General features: G+C 42.2%; 2 protein-coding genes across 4 annotated transcripts in view; one reads left to right on the top strand and one right to left on the bottom strand.

The window, feature by feature from the left end:
* Positions 1–7,733, bottom strand: part of adcy6a (adenylate cyclase 6a) — a 45,585-nt gene extending 37,852 nt beyond the window's left edge. For both annotated transcript variants that reach the window (XM_076983772.1, XM_076983773.1), the window contains exons 1-3: positions 7,516–7,733; positions 4,758–4,979; positions 3,351–4,263 (exon numbers count right to left, since the gene is read on the bottom strand). In XM_076983772.1, the coding sequence (XP_076839887.1) occupies positions 3,351–4,262 (912 nt within the window). In that variant the 5' untranslated portion in view covers position 4,263; positions 4,758–4,979; positions 7,516–7,733. The remainder of the gene's footprint in view (positions 1–3,350; positions 4,264–4,757; positions 4,980–7,515) is intronic.
* Positions 7,734–12,691: 4,958 nt separating this feature from the next.
* The window catches only part of cacnb3a (calcium channel, voltage-dependent, beta 3a), a 24,469-nt gene continuing 16,676 nt past the window's right edge, over positions 12,692–20,484 (top strand). Inside the window, exons 1-2 of one of the 2 annotated variants that reach the window (XM_076984595.1) lie at positions 12,692–13,167; positions 14,428–14,520. In XM_076984595.1, the coding sequence (XP_076840710.1) occupies positions 13,087–13,167; positions 14,428–14,520 (174 nt within the window). In that variant the 5' untranslated portion in view covers positions 12,692–13,086. The remainder of the gene's footprint in view (positions 13,168–14,427; positions 14,521–20,484) is intronic. The other variant, XM_076984596.1, reaches the window with a different exon arrangement.

The raw sequence follows: 20,484 nt of genomic DNA, 5'->3' as shown, positions 1-20,484 counted from the left end.
GAACACCCACTCGTCCTTTCCTTTGTTTTCTACAGACTGCACTTCTGTCCTCTGCATTGCTCACTCTCCCTTACACACACACACACACACACACACACACACACACACACGGTCCCCGTTTCTCACCCCCACCCACACACACACACATACATGGTCCCCGTTTCTCTCCCCCACCCACACACACACACACACACACACACACACACACACACACACACACACACACACACACACACACACACCCGTTTCTCACCCCCACCCACACACAGCATTCATGCCACCTGAAATACGGAGTGTAAAGAAACAGCTGTACAACCCATGATGGTGATACAGCGAACAACAGGTCAGCCCCTCCTTTATGTTAAACCACCCTCTGCATCGTGACTGCAGACCCACACATACACACACCCACACGAACTAGACACACACACACACACAACATCAAGCTCATTCTATTTCACACCAGACAAAAGTACAAAGTGAGCTTTGTACAGGAGCACACATAGACCTGGGTCACAACACCGGGCCAGACGCTGGTGGAGGTTGAGAGAGCGGGGACAGGCCCCTCGTGCTCCTGCTGGACGTTCATCCCACCTTGTCCCATGACCTTCGACCTCCCACTTCAACACAGCGCATCACCCTGTGCTGTGAATGCGGGCAGCTTGGCCAGTGTTTGCTTGGCCAGCCCTCATACATTCACCACAAGCCCTGGACAAAGATGCACGCTAATGCTAAGAGAGGGAGAGCAAAGCCTGTTCACACTAATGTGCTACAGGGTCGTGTGTAGTGCTTAGGGCTAAGTCAGTAGTGTACTTATGCCATTTAATAATTATGACATTGTGATTCCTTTACTTTAACACCCTAATTTAACACTTTTAAATTAATAATTGCTGTAATGTACTCATTTCCCAATAAATGGAAAAATTGGCTTAGCTACTGTTTTTCTGCTATATTACTATATTAAATAGGTTTACAGTAGATACCATTAAAAGGGCATAAATTTAAAAAATCCCTTATCTTCATATGTACATTAACTTTCATTTCTAAGCCACATTATCAACTGCACAAGTATTACCACTGAAATGTCCTCCTCTGCCTCCCATACTGCATTCCGTTTTGTCTAACGAATTAAATAAAGACAGGTTCTTGAAAAGGCGGGGTTTCCGTCACAGTCTCCTTACTCAGGGAAACTGTACTGAATCAAGCCTAGCACTCCAGACATTCTAGCAGATCTTAGGACTATATTCAGTCTGAAAACCAAAACGTGATCTTCAATTACAAAACCTTTTGAGGATCAGCATAATCCATTCGTTTCATGCACAAGGCTGCCACAACACTGAAGCACCGACTGAAATAAAATCCCCAATTACAACACATTACAAATATAACAATGCAATATGACCATCACTTCTTTTAAACCTTTAAGATATAAACATCACATATAGGCTACACTGACCACTCACTTTATTACAAATTCCACTTTATGGATTCCCAAGCGGCACAACAGAAATGTTTTCACCTTATCACCCTGGATTTACGCTGAGTTTGCTGGCTTGAGCCTTGATAATGCCTCAGCTGTCCGAGACTCGGAGTCCGAGGAAGCAAAATTGACAATTGCTCTCTGGGTAGAAGAGACTATTACGTTACTCTGCCTCCTGTCAATCACAGCGACGCTAGCACAGACACATGCACTCTCGCGCTTGCTGACGAAGGTAGTTAGCGCTCTCCTTCAAGTGCGTTCAGCTGCCGCGAGACTCAGCTAACGCTACAGCGCCTAAAGATGTGGTGCTTTGCCTCAGTAGTCTCAGAGGGAGGGTGTCCTCACCTGTACCCATCATGGTTGGTAGTTGTCGCATGACAGGTACACACAGCTGCGTACTTAAGTAGACAGAAATTGATGTAACGACTAATGTTGGGAGAAAAATGGGATAATATCAGATTTTTTAAGTATTATTGTATTAGTGTAAGTAGCCTAATAAGTAATATTACATACGTATTATTTTAAACACCTTGTTGAGACTATATTAATCATCTATCATTCATGGATGATCACTTTCTGACCTCCATTGACTGGGTAGGATCCAGTGAAAGTGAAATGTGTAAAACACAACACTACTGTGCCTGATAAACTTGACACCTACAACCAGGCCACTACCATAATCGTGTTAATGATATGTTGAGAGTGGCTTACCATCCAAAGTCATATCTAGTCGACAGTTGTGATCAAAACCTGACCAGTGACTGTGACAGTGGATGGGTGGCAAATTATGGAATCCAACTGGCTACACTCTATAACTGCACACGTGTAAAAAAGGCCTAGAATTCAGGCGTATGAAATAAAGTAGCTAGTGAACACATGTACAAGATATGTGTTTCTAACTGACTGGTTGGTGAATTGAATCCAGTATCAACCATTTTAGGCCACAGAAATGTAAATGTCATTTCACCAATGATGATATTTCACCAATGTTACTCTTGTGTGAGTACAAAACTCCAACACTACCCAACATATTTCCCCCTAATTACCTGTCAAGAAAATAAAAGAGAAATGCAAAAGGTGCTTTAAATCACTACATAACAAAAGATAGAGAACATGTTTGGCTCAATAAACCTGTCGAAACACGTCATCCAGCAAGTTCTGAATCGGATGCTAGTGAGTTCTCCAACAATGGCCGATCAATTAATGACAAAAACTAACATGCAATCACATGATGAGGCTTCACGGAGGAAAACAAAAAAGCAAAGGGATTATTTGTTAGTTTACATTTAATCTGTTTATGATTCAACAGTCACACCAAAAAAATGTATATGGCAACATATCCAAGACAGGTATAATATCCAGATCACTGGTATTTGGCTCACCACAAATAAAGACAATAAATGTAATATTGTCCTTCAATAAAGTCCAAATTACATATGCTTTTAGAGTGCACATTTTAGAGTGTTTGTTTATGTGCGATTGTCAAACTACCACCTCAGTGCTCCATAACCTTAACCACGTATCTAGTGAACCAAGGTGTTAGAATTAGTACCTCGCTGAGCACATCGAAATGTAATATATGGCTTCCTGACAACTGCCATAGTACGTACTTACGGGAAAAAAAGATCATTCTTAAAAAACATTATTCAAACCTACTGACACAGAGAGCATCATTAACATGCTTAACTGAGAAGAGGGCTAGAGAAAAGCACTTGCTAAAGATGTCATAATCTAAGCATCTGTTGCTTAGATTTTTGGTATTGCACTATTGTGCTGAACAGAGAAACAGTAATGATTAACATTACACATACAGATAAGGAGGAAAATTCTGCATTTATGAGAAAAACAGAAACAGCGGTAGCGGCCCTACCTGCTTCCAGAGGAAGGTGTCCTCCTGGTTGATCCTCCATGTGGTGAGGAGGTGTATGGAGGAGAGCACGCCCCCGCTGAGAACAGCAGCTCGCATGCGCACCGGCAGCAGAGTGTAGATGATGTAGATGAAGAAGACGCTCCACCAGATGCCCTCGGAGGCACTGCGGGGGGCCATCATCAGCACGCCGAACACCTGCACCACCAGGAGAACGCCGATGACCAGGTAGCTCACCATCCACATGTAGTCCTGGTGGAAACCGTTGCGGTTACACACCACCATGAGGGCCAGGAAGAGGGCCATGGCCACGGAGAGGACGGAGGCGTAAGCCACGTTGAGCTGCGCGTGCACGCAGTGGAAGGCCAGCATGACGCCGCACACCAGCACCAGGACGCCCATGAGCATGGTGAGGGAGCTCTGGTTAAGGCGGAAGAAGTAACGCTGGTAGAGACGCTCCAGCTTGCGCGACTGGAACTTCTTGGACTGAAAGACGCGCACCACCCGCTGCCAGCAGTCGGCCGCCGTCACCGGGCCGGCGGCCCCGTCCTCGCCGGCGCCGTGGCCCTTGGGCCCCTTGGCGTCGCCGTCCTCGAAGCCCAGGTCCACCGACTTGAGGCCCACGCTTTCGCCGGCGCCGACCCGCTTGCCGTAGTGGTCCTCCTGCCAGCCGCAGCGCATGCCGAAGTTGCCCCCGCCCCCCGCCCCGCCGCTGCCCGACCCGGCCCAGTGGGGCTGCAGCGGGGCCGGCTGCGGAGGGGGCTCCATCACCTCGGCGTCCCGGAGGCAGCTCATGTATCGCGGGCCGCACAGCGAGGAGCCGCCCTTGCGCTTGGACTTCTTGCCATTGCGCTCACCCCACGCGGTCTTGCGGTCGTCCACTCTGGCCACTAAGAAGCCGTTGATCCAGGACATTCTGTACGGGATGGATGGACGGAGAGGAATAAAGGAGAAATGAAACTCTAACAGCAACAGCAAAGCCAAGGCATGTTATTTATCCTAAATAAGAACTTTGGCAATAGTGCTTGGTTGCTTTATTATACAGATCGGTCTTTTACTGTTGTATTTTGTGTGTCTGTTTGTCTTATATTTCAGTTCATTGTTGTATAAAAATCATCTGACAGCAGTATACAGTACATTTACATTTACAGCATTGGCAGACACTCCTGACCAGTGGCATATCCAGAAGTGCTTTGTGATCTCTATCGAAATATATCCTCACGGCAAGCATTAACAGCACAGTGTCAGGGATGCCATCAAGCTGAAGCTAAAACAAACACATTTAGTCTGCATTTTCCCCTGAGATTGTGTCTGATGTTAAATGATCGCTCATGAGATGAATAACTGAATAGCTGGTAAGGTTATGCACCGACGATGTTATACTGTATGAGTGCGTAATGCAGCGGGTACCTGTGTGGGTTCTGGTGTGCACCCCAGCCCTGACCTCTCTTGCTGGGTCACTCATTTATATCACTGGGCGAGCAGAAATGGGTAGTTATAAGACAACCAAGTCTTTGTAAGGAATTTCGGAAAGTGCCCTCGCTGTTTTCTGCTGACTGGGTCGCCAAATCTGAAGGTTTCCGGCTTAACTGACTGCCACTTAGTTCACATGCATCATCTTGATAGACGGTTCTGCAAACAATAAACATTTGAAAATAGTGTGAGACCTAAAGTATCCCTAAATGTAATCCTACGATTATTAAGGCTTCTGAACAGAAATGTGCAGGTTATATAGACTGGCTGCTACCCCAAAACTAAGAAAGACTTCCTTGCACATTGTTTATACAGTTCACTGGTCACACCAGAGCTCCTCTTAGACAGGTCTGACCAACCTACCTACTGTTGCACTCTGATACCTGTAGTCATTTATGGCATTTAGAAATCTCTTTCTGTGCAATTTAATATTTGTATATGGTGATTAGTAAAACTAAAACATATATCCTTAGACTAAAAGAATTATATTGATTAATAATGTCATTTAGCAGCCAAACTGTAAATCTCAAATCATTTCATCATCTGTAATCAGGAGTCAATAACTGCTTCCTAGGGCATACACAGGAAGACAGGAAGGGGGCAAACTGACAAATTTTGTAAACAGTACAATTGCAATGTGGTGAGAGAACAGAGAGGGGTCACAACAGTGTGCAAAGCTGGGAGATGATGTGAGAACATTGATGTCAACATGAGAACTACATTAATACTAAAACATGAACAGATCTTGGCATTTTGTGGTATGGCAATGAAAAACGTTCATATCTAAATTTCTAAGGATCTTATAGTGCAGAAAGCAGTCCGGAATATATATATGAAAGTGGGTGCTGGACATTTAATCCTTGCAGAAATTTTATAAAGAGGACAAGTTGATGAATATCTCCAACACATAATGGTATTATCAGTCAAGACAAGTGACCTATGTTGTAAAATCATTAGACTGAGACATAAGATTTTTTTTGTTGCCACAACTCAGTTCACAAGCTACTGTCAATAATCAATAATCATATGTTTAATTTAGAAACCAATTAAGCATATACATACATACATACATACATACACACACACACGCGCGCGCGCGGTACGCACGCACGCACAGGCACACACACAAAATGCAAAATAGTAGGAAATATATACTGGCCCCTTCTTTCTATGCCGGGAATATATAGGCTAGTCACTGACATGAGGCTAGTCGCACAGCTAACTGTTGTGTACTGTAGCAGAAAACAGGGTTTCTTTAAGACGGCTGTCGCGCGCCTTTTCTGGCACGTAGAGCCCTGCGCGTTGAGACCGACTACAAAACGACTGGTGCCGAGATCCAGAAATACTGTCAAAAGAGGTCGAGTTAAGATAGCCAGCCTTGAGTTTGGTTTAAGCGTCTAATATGACTGACACAGCAGACGTTTCTGTGTAAAGCAGCGCACATAAAGTACTGTATTGAGACATTAGGACCGTGTGTGTGTGTGTGTTCCTCCGGGACAACTGCACGTCTCGCCCGGACAGTGTTATGTTGTTACATAATGCACACAGGCGACTGGCAGTGTAGTATAAGTTCGTAATTGTTCATAATCAAATAACTGTTACGTTTTAAAGGGCTTCGATTCTACAGTGAGTGGTGTAAAAGAAATACACGTGCAGGCCTGACATGTAAGACACGGATGTGTACGAGTATGTGACGGTCAACGTCTGGAGCGACAACAGCGTTACATCATTTCAACACTTTATCGACGGGCTGCTGCACGATGCACCATTTCGTCCAGGCCGAAATGTCTCGCATCCCGCCGCAGCAGCGTTGTCTGGCGTTACATAAGTGAACGTTGTGTGTGTGTGTGGCTCCCACGTCTCGGTCCACGCACCGTCTCCGTGCTGTTACAGTAACGGTGTGCGGCTACAACGCAGCCTGTCACACCCGACCGCCAAGTGGGCTGCAGCCTCCATGCTTAGACCTTCACCGAGGACCAAGAAGAGCACAAGACTGTCCCACAGGCCTCGGTAAACGGCTCCAGCCCTAAACTACACATCATATTTCCATCTGAAACCACGATGTGTGTAACATTCCGCCGCATCAATCATCGCCTCCTCTTATGTGGGCTGCCGCATTCCACTAACGCACAAGCCACGGATTGATGCACACTTCGCCTCTACACGTTTTCTTCGCGTTCGTGCTGTAAAATCGATTTTTTAGGGCTCTGTTCTCTTGTTTATTTAAGCCAGATTTAGCACAGGACCGTTCGACCTCTGCGATGCAGCTAAATAAGCAACGCTAAATCAGCGTTGCAAACTACAGTCAAACGGAGCCGAAAGGCTGTACTTGAATCGCCAATGCAGCCGCTCTGCCGCAGATGTAACGTGTAACTGCACCGTGTGCACGTCGGGGACCCCGTGTGTTCTGCAAAGGGACGTTTGACATGTCAGAACTAACTAATCCCAGGCTGAACGCTGCATTTGAGCCAAGATGAGCTTGGGCTCAACGTGAACCCTCAACAGGCGCTTCCAACGTTGCGTGACATCGGACGCTCCGAAATGACACATTTAAACACATTTTTTTATTAAAAAAACGGGAAGAAACTGGAGGCTTGAATGATGACTTGTCAATATGAAATTGCGTTTGAATGAAGCTTACATAAAACGTGCACACCAGGACGGATCACCCAGGGAAAAAAAGACTCTGACTCACCACATCTCTCCATTTTAGAATTAAAAGCATTGGCAGTTCGGAAGGGGCTGACGCAGGCATACGACGCCGTCCGAGCCTTCGCCGTCCCTCTTATCGGTCAGGGCTTTTGAATTCTGCTGGCACCGAGGGCAAGGGAAAGAGAGGCCACAAATGTTACCGCTCTCCCTCGCTTCACTCCGGTCGTTTGCTCGTTGCCTGCGTCTCCCCTCCACACACAAGCGTCGCCGCACACCCCGTCTCACTATTCCTGCAAAGTGCCCCACCTAGAGGCCACTTTAAATTAGCAGCAAGTCCTCTGACAGACTTTTTCACCTGTCGTCCTCTCTTTTGCTTTGCAGGCTTTATTTTTCGGTTTAAATAGTTTACACTCGTGGAAAAATGCTTCTTTTCCAAAGAGTTTTCTTTTAGCTGGATGATAGAGCCCTTTACTACGACGCACTTGTTTTAGTGGCCAATAAAGAATGTTTCATTACAGTTTCATTACAGTGAAATCCAAAGACATTACTAAACTGCTAATTTTAGAATAAATCTGAAGTTCTCATTTGCTGAAGAAACCTTTGTAGTTTGTCACGGCTGTGTAATGTGTCTGTGTGCTATATAAGGTTGTGTAGAGTAACGAGGTATCTCACACAGACACCCAAACCTCCACCTGTATCAGTGTATTGAAATGACTACAACATTCTATAGTAGGAAACCAGATGAACCAGTTGGTCCCATGTAGCTGATAGCTTCCTTCTCACTTAATTGAATATGTATTTTGCCGCTTAAAATTGAACCAACAAATGAAACCAAATTAAATTTCTTATTTTTGAGTTTTGCTTAATATTGTAATATATATATTCCTCATAGCTCTCTAACTATTCAGTACTTCCTGTAATGAAACTTGGTCTTGTAATCTACTGTAATAGCAGTTCTAGGAATTCAGCAACTGAAAGGGTATCACATTGCCATAACAACCTGACATAAACTTAAACTAAGTTTGCCAGATCATATAACACTTTAACCGTTCCATAAATGTGGCAGATTTAAATGCCCCAGCTGCAGTTGCACTGGGCAACACTGACATGTTCCAAGTCAAACAATCGCTAGTCTAATATAACACAAAAAGCCTTTTCACCATGATAAGATGGCCTTGTTTCTACAAGGTGGCCAGAATGATGCATTGGATTGCATCACCGCTGCAATTGTACTAACTACAAGATAGACATGAAGGGGACAGGGTGTGAAAGCTAAACTACTAAAAGAAATATTGACTGGCTGGTAGAAGGAAGGACATAAGAATAAGATTCTTATTAAAATAGCAGCTGCAAAATAATCAGAACAAACTACCATATGCAAACATTCCAAATGCATATGAAACACAATTAGCCATTCTATGGCATGGCCAAGAGGTTGTGAGGAGATGGTCAGAGAAATTATATATGATATGAAGAATGCTACGTAAATGGAATACTACATTTAAATAATCGTATTTGCAATTTCTCACATTTCTACAACACACAAAGTATTTTATTATTATTATTATTATTATTATATAATTAACCTGCCCTACTTAAAAATTTATATTTGTTCATCTTACAGCCTGGATTCTAGTGGATACAAGATCCAACCTCAGCACACCTGTTTTGCATAAAAATCACATTGCACTTCATCATAAAGGTATTATTCATATATACATACCACAGAAATGGGAAAGGTAATTTAGGACATAAGTTTGTGGATATTTCATTGGTAACAAAACATGGTTTGCAAAAATTAAACAATCATTTGGTTATTTTCTAAATCTACTCTCGGTTTATCTGCTACTCATGTTCCCGTTTCACTGTGGGGCCAGTTGGTGCTGTAGTGTGGAATAGCAATGCGAAACACTAAAGAGGAAAGTAAATATAGGATTATTTGTTTAATGTTCAGCTGACAAATAGGCTTGAATAGCCTGCCAAGTCTTTGCCCTTCGTGGGTTCCCTGTTGCCATAAGGTAGGGCCTCTCTGTCTAGGGACCACATTGCTGTTTGAATTTGTACTGGCTTTTTAGTAACAGGAGTCAGTCAAACGAACAACAATCTGAAGAGATTACATTTTACACATTAAACTTTTTATAATAAGTGTTATAAGATTCATGACCCTTGTTTTGTGAATTTTGTAAGGCTAATCAAGTATTAAGCCAGTACCATCACATAGTTCGTGTGAACAGGACACAAACTATTATTTTTTCCATTAATTAATATTTGGGTTGTTGAGGGGAATTCCAATAAGTGTTTCTAAATGAACGCAATGTAGTTCATTACTCCTGCAGTATGACTCACTGTGTTTCACTGGTGCTGCATCTTTGAGAAGATAAAAAAACATACCCACAGAAATAGAGCAATCTGACAGGACCGTGTTTACTGGGGCACCTGTAATTTGCCCCATAGAACATTCTGCTGTAAAATTCGAAATCCCAACTGTCACCAGCATGACAACGACCCCTCGCCAGACCAGGTCCATCCCCTCTCCAATAGAGCCTTATGATTAGTGACTGTCAGAACTGTTCACACCCTGATGAGTGACAGCTGTGACATTATGACTGTCAATCATACAGGAAATGCCTGACTGCCAAAGTAAAAACAAAGTTTCCTGAGGCAGTCACATATTACTCCACTGTTATAGATGTCTGTTCTCTATATATACCAGCCAAACACCATTTAAAAATATTTATAGATGGAATGAATAAGTTTTGTTGAGTCAGAAATTAAAATAAAACCATGGAGGCTATTAAAAAGAGGCTTTTATTAGAGTGTCTTTTATTAGTAACACAGGGTGTTCGCATGTATCCCTTTTAAATTGTAAAATAACACTGTAAACATTAACTGATAGCAGAGATTTTTTCATGTGTGGCAAATATATGTATGATTGTATGAATGACGCCACTATTTTAGTGGAACTGGTTTTTGATCCTGTGTTCAAAGGCACATTATTTCATAAGCATGTGAGTTAGTATGTATTGGATTACAACACATGCAGGGTGTGTTTGTGTGTGTGACCCAAACATACAAACAAGCTACAGTTGAATCTTATATTACTTATAGATCTGTTTTATAGATCTAATAATTGATATATTAATTGCAGACACTACCCTCACCCCATGTCAGCATAAACTACCACATTTCCAGTAATTACATCATAAATCAACATGCGGAAATGACAGCATAAACTAACATGTGCATAAATGATAGCAAACATGAACACATGCAGAAATTAGTTCATAAATTAATGACAAAATGCATATTATTTTATGCTTAATGACAGAATAAACTAACATGCAGGAATGACAGAATATGCCATATACAGAAATGACAGCATACAGACAACATAAGCTAACATGCAGAAATGACAGCATACATCATATGCACAAATATTAGCATACTCTAACGTGCAGAAATGACAGCATAAATTAACATATGCAGAAATGACAGCATACACCAACTTGCAGAAATGTCAGCATACACCAACATACAGAAATGACAGCATACACTAACATGCAGAAACAACAGCATATACTAACATGCATAAATGACAGCATACACTAACATGCAGAAATGACAGTATACAGTGGCAGCATAAACTAATACATGCACAAATCACAGCACAAACTATATTTAGAAATATAGAAATAACAGCTTAAACTACCATATGTAGAAAAGACAGCATAAAATAAAGCATGCAGAAAGAAAACAAAATCTTCTGAGTGCATTTATGATGATGCAATAAGATTCAAATAATAGTTCTGTTCTGGACAAAGGGATGGATAAACTATGAACTATGAACGTTCTACCAAACATTAAACATAAAACGTCAAATAGTACATGCTTGGCATCATAAAGTGGGCTAACTATGTGCAAAATGTGTGCAAATGACCGGTTAAGGACTGTTTTAAAAAAAGAGAAGAGAAAAAGAAAAAAATCCCAATCTTAACAATCAAGCCTCACACTTAAGCATTAGGTAGTGATACTGTGGCTAATTGCACGACCTTCTGTCCTGTGACAATAGGAGAAATGGAAGAGCGCTGCACTTTCAAATGATGCATGCAAGAAATGCCTGCAGAATAGCGTTAGTGGCCCTAGAGGTGATGCAAGCGGATACGGGAAAATAGTGATGTAAAATAATGATGCAATAATTATATCATTTTAAAACACATTCTGTGTGGACACGCTCCTTTTCTTCATTTTTCCATTAGCCTAGATGTGACCATAGAGTTAATCTACGTTCAGATACTTCATGTTCTGACATTTTGTAGGGTTTTTAAATTTTTATTATTTTCATTGTTTTGCACTATCTTCATGTTATTTGGAAAGGACAATCAGAACTACAATGCTTGAGTGGATAAGAGATAGTAGGCCTATATTACTTATGTTGGTGAGTATGATGAAGGCAAAGACTTGTGTACAAACAAAACATAACAAAGGATAGAGGTTTGTATTTGTACCCCAACAAGTTGCAGCCTATATACAAAAGAAGCATGTTCAGAAAAGTGAATGAAGTAACATTACGTCAGCCATTGCCTTTAAACGTTTTGTCTTAAGGCCTGTGTATCCGAAGAATACACTTATACAACAAAATCTAGTTGTCCATGAAATTCTGGGCCCTATGCAAAAGCAGTGGCCATGGACCCCCTCAAACACCCCCACCCCTCAACCCCCTTCGCTTTCACATTTCGGCTCACCTTTCTTGGGAAAGAAGTTTGTTAGTATTTGCTTCCATAGCAAGGACACAATTCTCAGTGCCGCTTCATCTGAATGGACGCTATGTTAAATACCCCTAGTTAAAAAGCCCGGTGAAGGCAGACTAAACCATTTCGTGCAAGGGGTGAGAGTGCCTGTCCTCACACACTATTGTAGGCTAGGACACACAATTAAATCCATCAATCAACCAATTTATTTAACCAAACATTAAATGTACATTAGTTATCACCCTTTATTGTGATCTTTAAATTATATTAATATTTAAAACAAAATAAGATTCAATACTCCTCAGGGGCCCTCCCCCCACTTGGGGCCCTGGTAACTCAGTCCTACTTTTCACCCCACTACGACGCCCCTGCACTTATACAACAAAGCTGCCTGTAATACAATCAGAACCACACTAGGACGAGAGAGAGAGAGAGAGAAAGAGAGAGAGAGAGAGAGAGAGAGAGAGAGAGAGAGAGAGAGAGAGATAGAGAGAGAGAGAGAGAGAGAGAGAGAGAGAGAGAGAGAGAGAGAGAGAGAGAGAGAGAGAGAGAGAGAGAGAGAGAGAGAGAGAGAGAGAGAGAGAGAGAGAGAGAGAGAGAGAGAGAGAGAGAGGATGCTGAGCTCACACACGGCTGCGCGAAGCTCAGCGTTACAAACGGCGACATCACGGGAAACTATAACACACTGTTGCCCCCGGACCCACTTATCGGATTCTTAATGATCAAGTCGTCGCAGAACATTTTTGCCTGGTTACACGTAGCACCAAAGCCCAATGATCACCTCCACCGTTTTATACCGATACTCCCTTCTTTCATCTGCATGTATTTCGTACCAACCCATGTTCCCGCCTCCCTCCCTGAAATAGATGGTGCAAGTGAAAATGTCCAAATCGTCCGCAGACCCGCTGTCCGGTGTTGAGAGCGGCTCCCAGTCGCATTATTTCCAGGTAAGTTCGTTTCTTATAACCACGTAAATGGTTCACGTCGCTACTTTACTAAACTAAACCTGTATTACTTTCTCCCTCCGCCTGTAACGGAGCGCCTCGTATCTGCAGAGCGCTGCGAGCTCAACGGTGGAGCCACATAAATGGCTCCAGCATGTAATGTTTCCATATCGCAGTTTCAATCACACACGGGCAATTACCGGTGTAACGACCGGAATGGGCCAGATAAGACGCTTCGTGGCATTTCCACCCCGGTGAATAGCCTGATTGCTATTTATTTTTCGCCCCGTCCAATTCGGCTTGAGATTTCCCACCGCAACCAAGGCCTCCGTTCTGTCTATACTGGAGCATTTAAAGCATCGCCGTGGTGTCCCTGACTCACAACACGGCGTTGTGGTTATTCTGTAAATGCACATCGACGTGTATGTTTTAAAACACAGTAAGAATGGGCGTCGTTTAGATGTATGATGAGGATTCACTTTTTTGGCAGTTCATGCGTCTCACCTGTAGCCTGCGTGTTTGAGCGCCTCAAAGCGCAGCGCTAAATGACCCCATCTTCCTCCAGACTAAAGTTACGCTTAGTATCATCTTTGTCTTAAAATGTAGCCCAAACTACACTCTACACAAGAATGCAGATGGACCACGAGCATTTACAATATTTACTACAGTTATTGCTAAAAACAGTTATGTTTTATTTTTATTATTTTCATTTTGGAAGGACGTTTGCCTTATCGGCTTAGTTTATTGCCGATATATTACAGCACACTCCCCAATGTGTACGAAATGTATTATTATTTTAAGTAAAATGATTTATTGTACATCTTGTACATGTACAGTTAGACTTCTGATTCCATACACAGTCTGCCTGTCCGTCCTTATACCATTATAAGGACACCAATATCATATCTGGTCAGTTATGGATGTGGTACGTGATGAACTGAGTAAAAGGTGGGGATGTTCACATGTCAAACAATTTAATAATGTGATATGTAAGCAGGGGTGAAAATGGGTGGTTCTAATGAAGTGGACATTGGGCCTATTGCACTATATTAATGGAAATGCACAAAACCCATTCTTTAAGTGTTCTGTAGTATTAAAGGTTTAGGTGCCTACTATGTTGTACTAAAACACCGTTACAAGTAATTTAGTAATTTATGTTCTCAGATGTACTTTGTAGAAGGTGCTAAAATGTAATATTACAAAAGAAAAATGTAAGTCTGTGAAGGTATTTTCAACCCCACAACATTGTGTACTTCTCCCTAGTTGCCAAGAAAGTTGCCGAAACGCAAGAGCCGCTTTAAACGGTCAGACGGCAGTACGTCCTCTGACACCACGTCCAGCTTCATTAAGAGACAGGTAAGAATTGAGCATAGCTGTCAGACACACTGTGCTGAAGACGGACTTCAAGCCAGACAACAGACGGTGCCTTGGTTTTCGCCAAATTTAATCATTCTAAATCATTTAATCATTCTCTTGAAAATCAAAAATGGCTTGGTGTGCGCAAACACAAACGTATTGGAAGTGGTGTAGAAACTTGATGCAAGTACTAAGACTTTTTCTTGAGTAAAAAAATGTTTTTGTCATGACATGAAAAATTTTATTACAATCATGAAAGTAACACTGTTTTGGTTTGTTAATGTTTAACCAAATCAAAATATGTGATTAATTTGCCTAGACAGCAATATTCTCACTACATTCCAAGTTTCAACCTGAAGTTTTATAATGTTCTGGTTACATCTTTATAAAAGTTACATCTTTATAAATTATGTCTGAATCACGGCTAATTCAAAATTTAGTAACTGGATTTGGCATGGCTGTAATTAGGACTTCTATGAATTTAATTCTGTTGCCTGTGTCACCTGCTTATTGATTAGTGAAGTCAAGGGTTGTGAAATGACCTTTTAACCGCAATTTGTTTTTTTGTTCATTGTGAAGCACCTTGTACCACTGATTGAAAAGGTGCAATATAAATAAAGGTACTTTATAGGTACTTGCTTACTTATCCTATATGGCACTTTAAGTGGTTTGATTTCTTTTATGAACTTACTGTTTGAATTGTTTATGTTACTGGGCATACAAGTGTGGTAGTACATTTACTGTAGCCTACCTAACCACAGATATTTTGGGGTTTTGTCTGTTGTAATTCCAGAAAAATAAGGTAGATGGCAACAGATCCCAGTCAACTGTTCTCCCTCAACATCTTGTTTACTGTACATAAAAATCCTATTTCAGCCCAACATAACTAATGTTTCCACATCAGCCAAGCCAACAGCAGAGGTGGAAGATGTGGTGTTATTTAAGAGAATCCTGCGAAATGGTGGGGTGAAAATGGTTATGACAGGCCCAGTCAGCAGTGGCGTTCACCATGGCATCATTTTAACAGTTCACCCCCTCTGAAACACATGACCCGAATTGCTCGGGTTTTGGCACTTGCAACTGTCTGATTTAAGATTGTGAGGAAATATTTATGACACATATATTTTATGGACTATGCAATTATTACCACATAGAAAGTTATACACCACTGTTCCAGAGTTTGAATAGGTTGTATGTAAACATGGAAAGGGTTATTGTTATATTTAATGATATACACTAAGGTTACTCCCTGTAATACAGTTCAGTAACGTATTAGGCAGCTAGTGCTAAACAGCTAGGGTAACCACAATGTCATAAGGAGTATCTCAATAGAGTGAAGAATGAACATATGATTTATACGGGGAAGGATGTTAATTATCATAATCAGGGGGTCAGCGGCAGTTTCAATTTTCTCCCAGAATATCACACTCCCTAAAATATTAATGAAAGTGATTTGGAATGGAAGCCAGCTGGTTGGTATTAACTCATTCACTCTCTGGTAGCTCAGTGCTAACCTGATGGTGAAAAAACTATTCAAAACATGAAAACATCTAGTGCCTCCTCAGATAAAGGACACACAAGTACTGGAACAGCATGTATAAATTAAACTTTAACCCATTTTACAATGCCCCTTCAACAATATCATTATTGAACACATTTTTAACACATAATTCAAATTTCAATGATCAAAGTCTAGATTGTCCAACAATCTTTGTGTTAGCTTGTTTCGTCTGTATGCAGGATTTCAAGGCTAGCATTCGCCCAGATGGGGTACACATGTATGGAAACCCTGTACAAGGCTAGCATTGGCCCAGCTGAGGTAAACTTGTATGGAAACGCTGCACAAGGTTAGCATTGGCCCAGCTGAGGTACACTTGTATGGAAAGCCTGTAGAAGGTTAGGATTAGCCTAGCCCAGCTGAGGTACACTTGTATGGAAAGCCTGTAGAAGGTTAGGATTAGCCTAGCCCAGCTGAGGTACACTTGTATGGAAACCCTGTGCTTGGTTTCCATGTTTTCAGTTCATAAAAAAAAATAGCGCTTATGACTCAGGCCTTGTCTTGGTGGATCATGACTCATATCTGCAGAAAACACTGACATCCACATTTTCTATGTACAGCCTGCTGTACTGAACCAGCTACACTTATCACCTATGTGCTACATCATCATGTTCTTTACGAAAAACTTTCATAGCCTTTCCTTGTTTGTCCATGACCTCCAGCAGAATATTCCTTTATGAAAAGGCAAATTACAATATATCGGAAGGTGAAGAGATTAGACTGAATCCCAGAAATCTGCTCACAAACATTAACATTGAGTGAAAAGTAAAGAACTTTGATTATGTCATCACTTATACCACAGGGAGGTAATCAGAAGGGATCTGTGCATGTATTTCATAACTAAGTGCCTAAACGAGCACATGACACTCCAGCTTGAGGAAAAACACGGCAGACAATAGGGCTGTCATGTATGGAACTTAGCACGGCTAATATGACATCACATAATAGTGCTGTCATGTATGGCACTCAGCACGGCTAATATGACATCACATAATAGCGCTGTCATGTATGGCACTCAGCATGGATAATATGACATCACACAATATCACTGTCATGTATCGCACTGTCAGCATGGCTTCTGTGACATCACATAATAGTGCTGTTATGTATCACTCTGTCAGCTTGGCTTCTCTGACATCACACAATAGCACTGTCATGCATCGCACTGTCAGCATGACCTTTGTGACATCACATATAGTGCTGTTATGTATCACACCGTTAGCTTGGTTTCTATGACATCACAAAATAGCGATTTCATGTATTGCACTGTCAGCACAGCTTCTATGACATCACACAATAGAGCTGCAATGTATCTCACTGTCAGCATAGTTTTTATGACATCACACAGTAGATTGAAGCTCAAGTGGCAAATCAGATGCTACTTAAGCAGTAATATGGACAGCAGTTTGTGTTTACTACTTGTGCTTGCGCTACAAATGTTTTTTTGAGACTTGTGTTATCCATTTGTGTTTGGAACTGACAGATTTGTTTGCTGGCATTGTTACATTAGATATTGGAATTTGTAATCACTGCATATAGGTGCTATGTAAATTCCATATTTTACTAATGTAGACCAATAAATCTACTGTAAGATGAATACACCCCACCTGCCGCCCCAAAACATACACACACTCTCTCTCTCTCTCTCTCTCTCACACACACACACACACACACACACACACACACACACACACACACACACACACCTGGATCCCAGGAGAGGCAGTTAATGATGTGATGAGGTAGGCAAGATATATAAGGGGAAGGGAGCAGTGACGGAGTACTGACGCTGGAGGTAAGAGGGGTGAAAGACAAAGTGATTCACATCTGCGAGGAGGGAGAGAGGAACAGTCTGTGTGCATTCCAGCATTCGTATTAATCCCACTGAGCGAGTGCTTATCATGAGTGTATAGAGGACTACAGAGGAAAATCACTTCAAACATATTTAGAGTGAGTACATCTCCCACTTATCATTTTTTTTACCTTTTCTTTCTGCTTATAACTTGGATTCAGTTTGCCTTGCTGTAATTTTTTTCACTGAAATTATATTTGCAGTTGACTTGCTGGATTTATGAATTTGGGGAGATAATGCTGTCATCACTGATCATTATTTTTAGTGTTTTATTTTTAATAATATATATTAAATGAGGTGACCTGATAACTAAAATAACACTGCTAACTGACCCAAGATAGTTAGCCTGATGTTAGCATTTAGCACAATAAAAGCATTTAGTACTATGTTGAAACTCCATTGAGCAAGTCCTTGTGATTCTTAATTTAGAGTTTATCACACTGAAATACAAAGACAAATGGCTTATATATTTAAAATAATTCTACACAAATCCCTGCCCACATGGACGCACATCGTGTACAGCATGCTAGACCCACCGCCTTCCGTGACATTGGACTGATTCCGTAAGACTGATCGCTTTCATTGATCACCCGTCCTCTCTAAGTTGAAAATACAGACAACAAAGAGCAGGTGCGAAGCGTGTGTGCTCGTGTGTGTGTCTCCAGTCAGCAGTGTAAGGCAGTGGAGAGGAAAGCAGTAACAGGGAGAGGGGAAGGGGCGGTGTGGAGTAGAGACAGGCTCGGCACAGCAGCTCTGAAACCCCCTGCATTAATAATGGATAGAAAATGGCAGCTGTAGCACTTTACAAACAGCTAAAACATCATTAAGGATCACTTAGGCCCAGCACTTCTGACATGCACAGTCCATAGGCACAGGGAGGGGTAGCGTGTGTATGTGTGTGTCTGTGTACGAGTGTGTGATTGTGTGGCTGTCTGTCTGTCTGTGTATAAGTGTGTGTGTGTGGACGAGTGTTGGGTGCGTCTGGGTTAATAAGGGCAGGGGAGCTCCATGTCTGAATCTAGTGCCACACGTCTCAGCAAAGTAAGATTTGTTTGCTCTTGTCTGTCTGTGTGTGTCTGTGTGTGTGTGTGTGTGTGTGTGTGTGTGTGTGTGTGTGTGTGTGTGTGTGTGTGAGAGAGAGAGAGAGATTGTATGTGTGCACTCCCAGTGTGCCCAATAGACTGTTTAATTCACACCTGTGTCTGGCACTCTGGTCTTTTCTGCTACTGTAGCCAGGCTCCCAGTGCACATGTTCCATTAGACTGTTAGATTCCCCCCCCCCCATCACTTTCCATCCACATTTCTTGTCACCTTTTGTACAGCTAGTAGTTAATGTTTAAAATGAGTGCTTACAACCCCACCTCCCCCAACCCCCCCCCCCCCCTCCCCACCACCACGTTTTTCTCATGCTTCATACATGACAACATCCCCTCCTCTCTCGCTCCTTCTCTGACTCTAGGGTTGTAACTGCGGTGTTGGCTGTTGGAGCAGTGAGGCGGTGAGAAAATAATCAGTTGTGTTATCTAACACGCAAACACAGAGGAGATGACACTCCCTCTGTTGGCCAGTAGCAGTCACTGCAGGCTGTTCATGCCTCCATGTTGCAGAGGACAGGATTCTGTGGTCAGTGAAATAAATAGCCTACTGGAGCAGTGAGTGAGTGACTAATTTGCTGAATTCTTATTATTTTTTAAACCTCAAGAGACAAGTGTCGGATTTGAAGTTACTTTGAGAAATAACATCTCAAAATGGCAGTGTCTGGTGCTTTCTGTTCGGATTTGCCCTGAACCCTGAATCTTGTGTTAAAAGGAGTCTGCCTTACCCAGGCATACGCAGAGGACATGTTCCCACATTTGCACTCTGGATCTCCCTGGCGTTCTCTCTTCCTGGCTCTACCCCTCCCTCGCACCGAGCTGCTGCTGTTTGAGCCTGTTATTTAGAGCTGACAGAATCAGGCCTGAGGTTCATCTCCAGTGCCAAATATAGGAGAACGCAAGCATCTGTACTTTGGTCTTGGCAACACTAAGATCCCTCTCGCTAGCCCGACGCTCACGGTTCTGGTTCCTCCGAAGGACAGACGTTCTCTCTCTCCTGCCCCCCCGTGTCATATTTATTGTTTTATTTTGCTCAGTCTTTACTTCTTCTTCTGTGGTATTCTTGTTGACAGTAACTGTAAACACATGCTTTAGTTCCACTGGTATATCATATATAGCATTGCCCTGCTAGCATTATTAGGCATCACTGCAGTTGTTCAAAGGTGATTTTACACTAAGCGATACATGCACTGAATTCCCCCCCAAACCTTAGTTGCTTTTAAACTCTTGTATAATAGCATGGTGCATTGTTCCATAACCTAAGGAGTGCTGGTGCTAAAAAAGACGTCAGAAACGGATAAACGATCGGTGTGGTGCGTTTCCCCTCTACGAACCCCTACTGAGATTGTTCGGGGAGACATGAATGATGAATGTGTGTAGGGGAAAAGTGGGGTGAGGGGGAGGTGGGGGCTCGTGGCTTTGTGCTATATTTGGCTTTGCAGAGAAAGCAGGTGTGGGTG

The sequence above is a fragment of the Brachyhypopomus gauderio genome, chromosome 21 (assembly GCF_052324685.1).
Source record: "Brachyhypopomus gauderio isolate BG-103 chromosome 21, BGAUD_0.2, whole genome shotgun sequence".
Classification (NCBI taxonomy): Eukaryota; Metazoa; Chordata; class Actinopteri; order Gymnotiformes; family Hypopomidae; genus Brachyhypopomus; species Brachyhypopomus gauderio.
The sequence above is the reverse complement of the archived record's forward strand: the minus strand, read 5'-3'. Positions and strand labels throughout refer to the sequence as shown.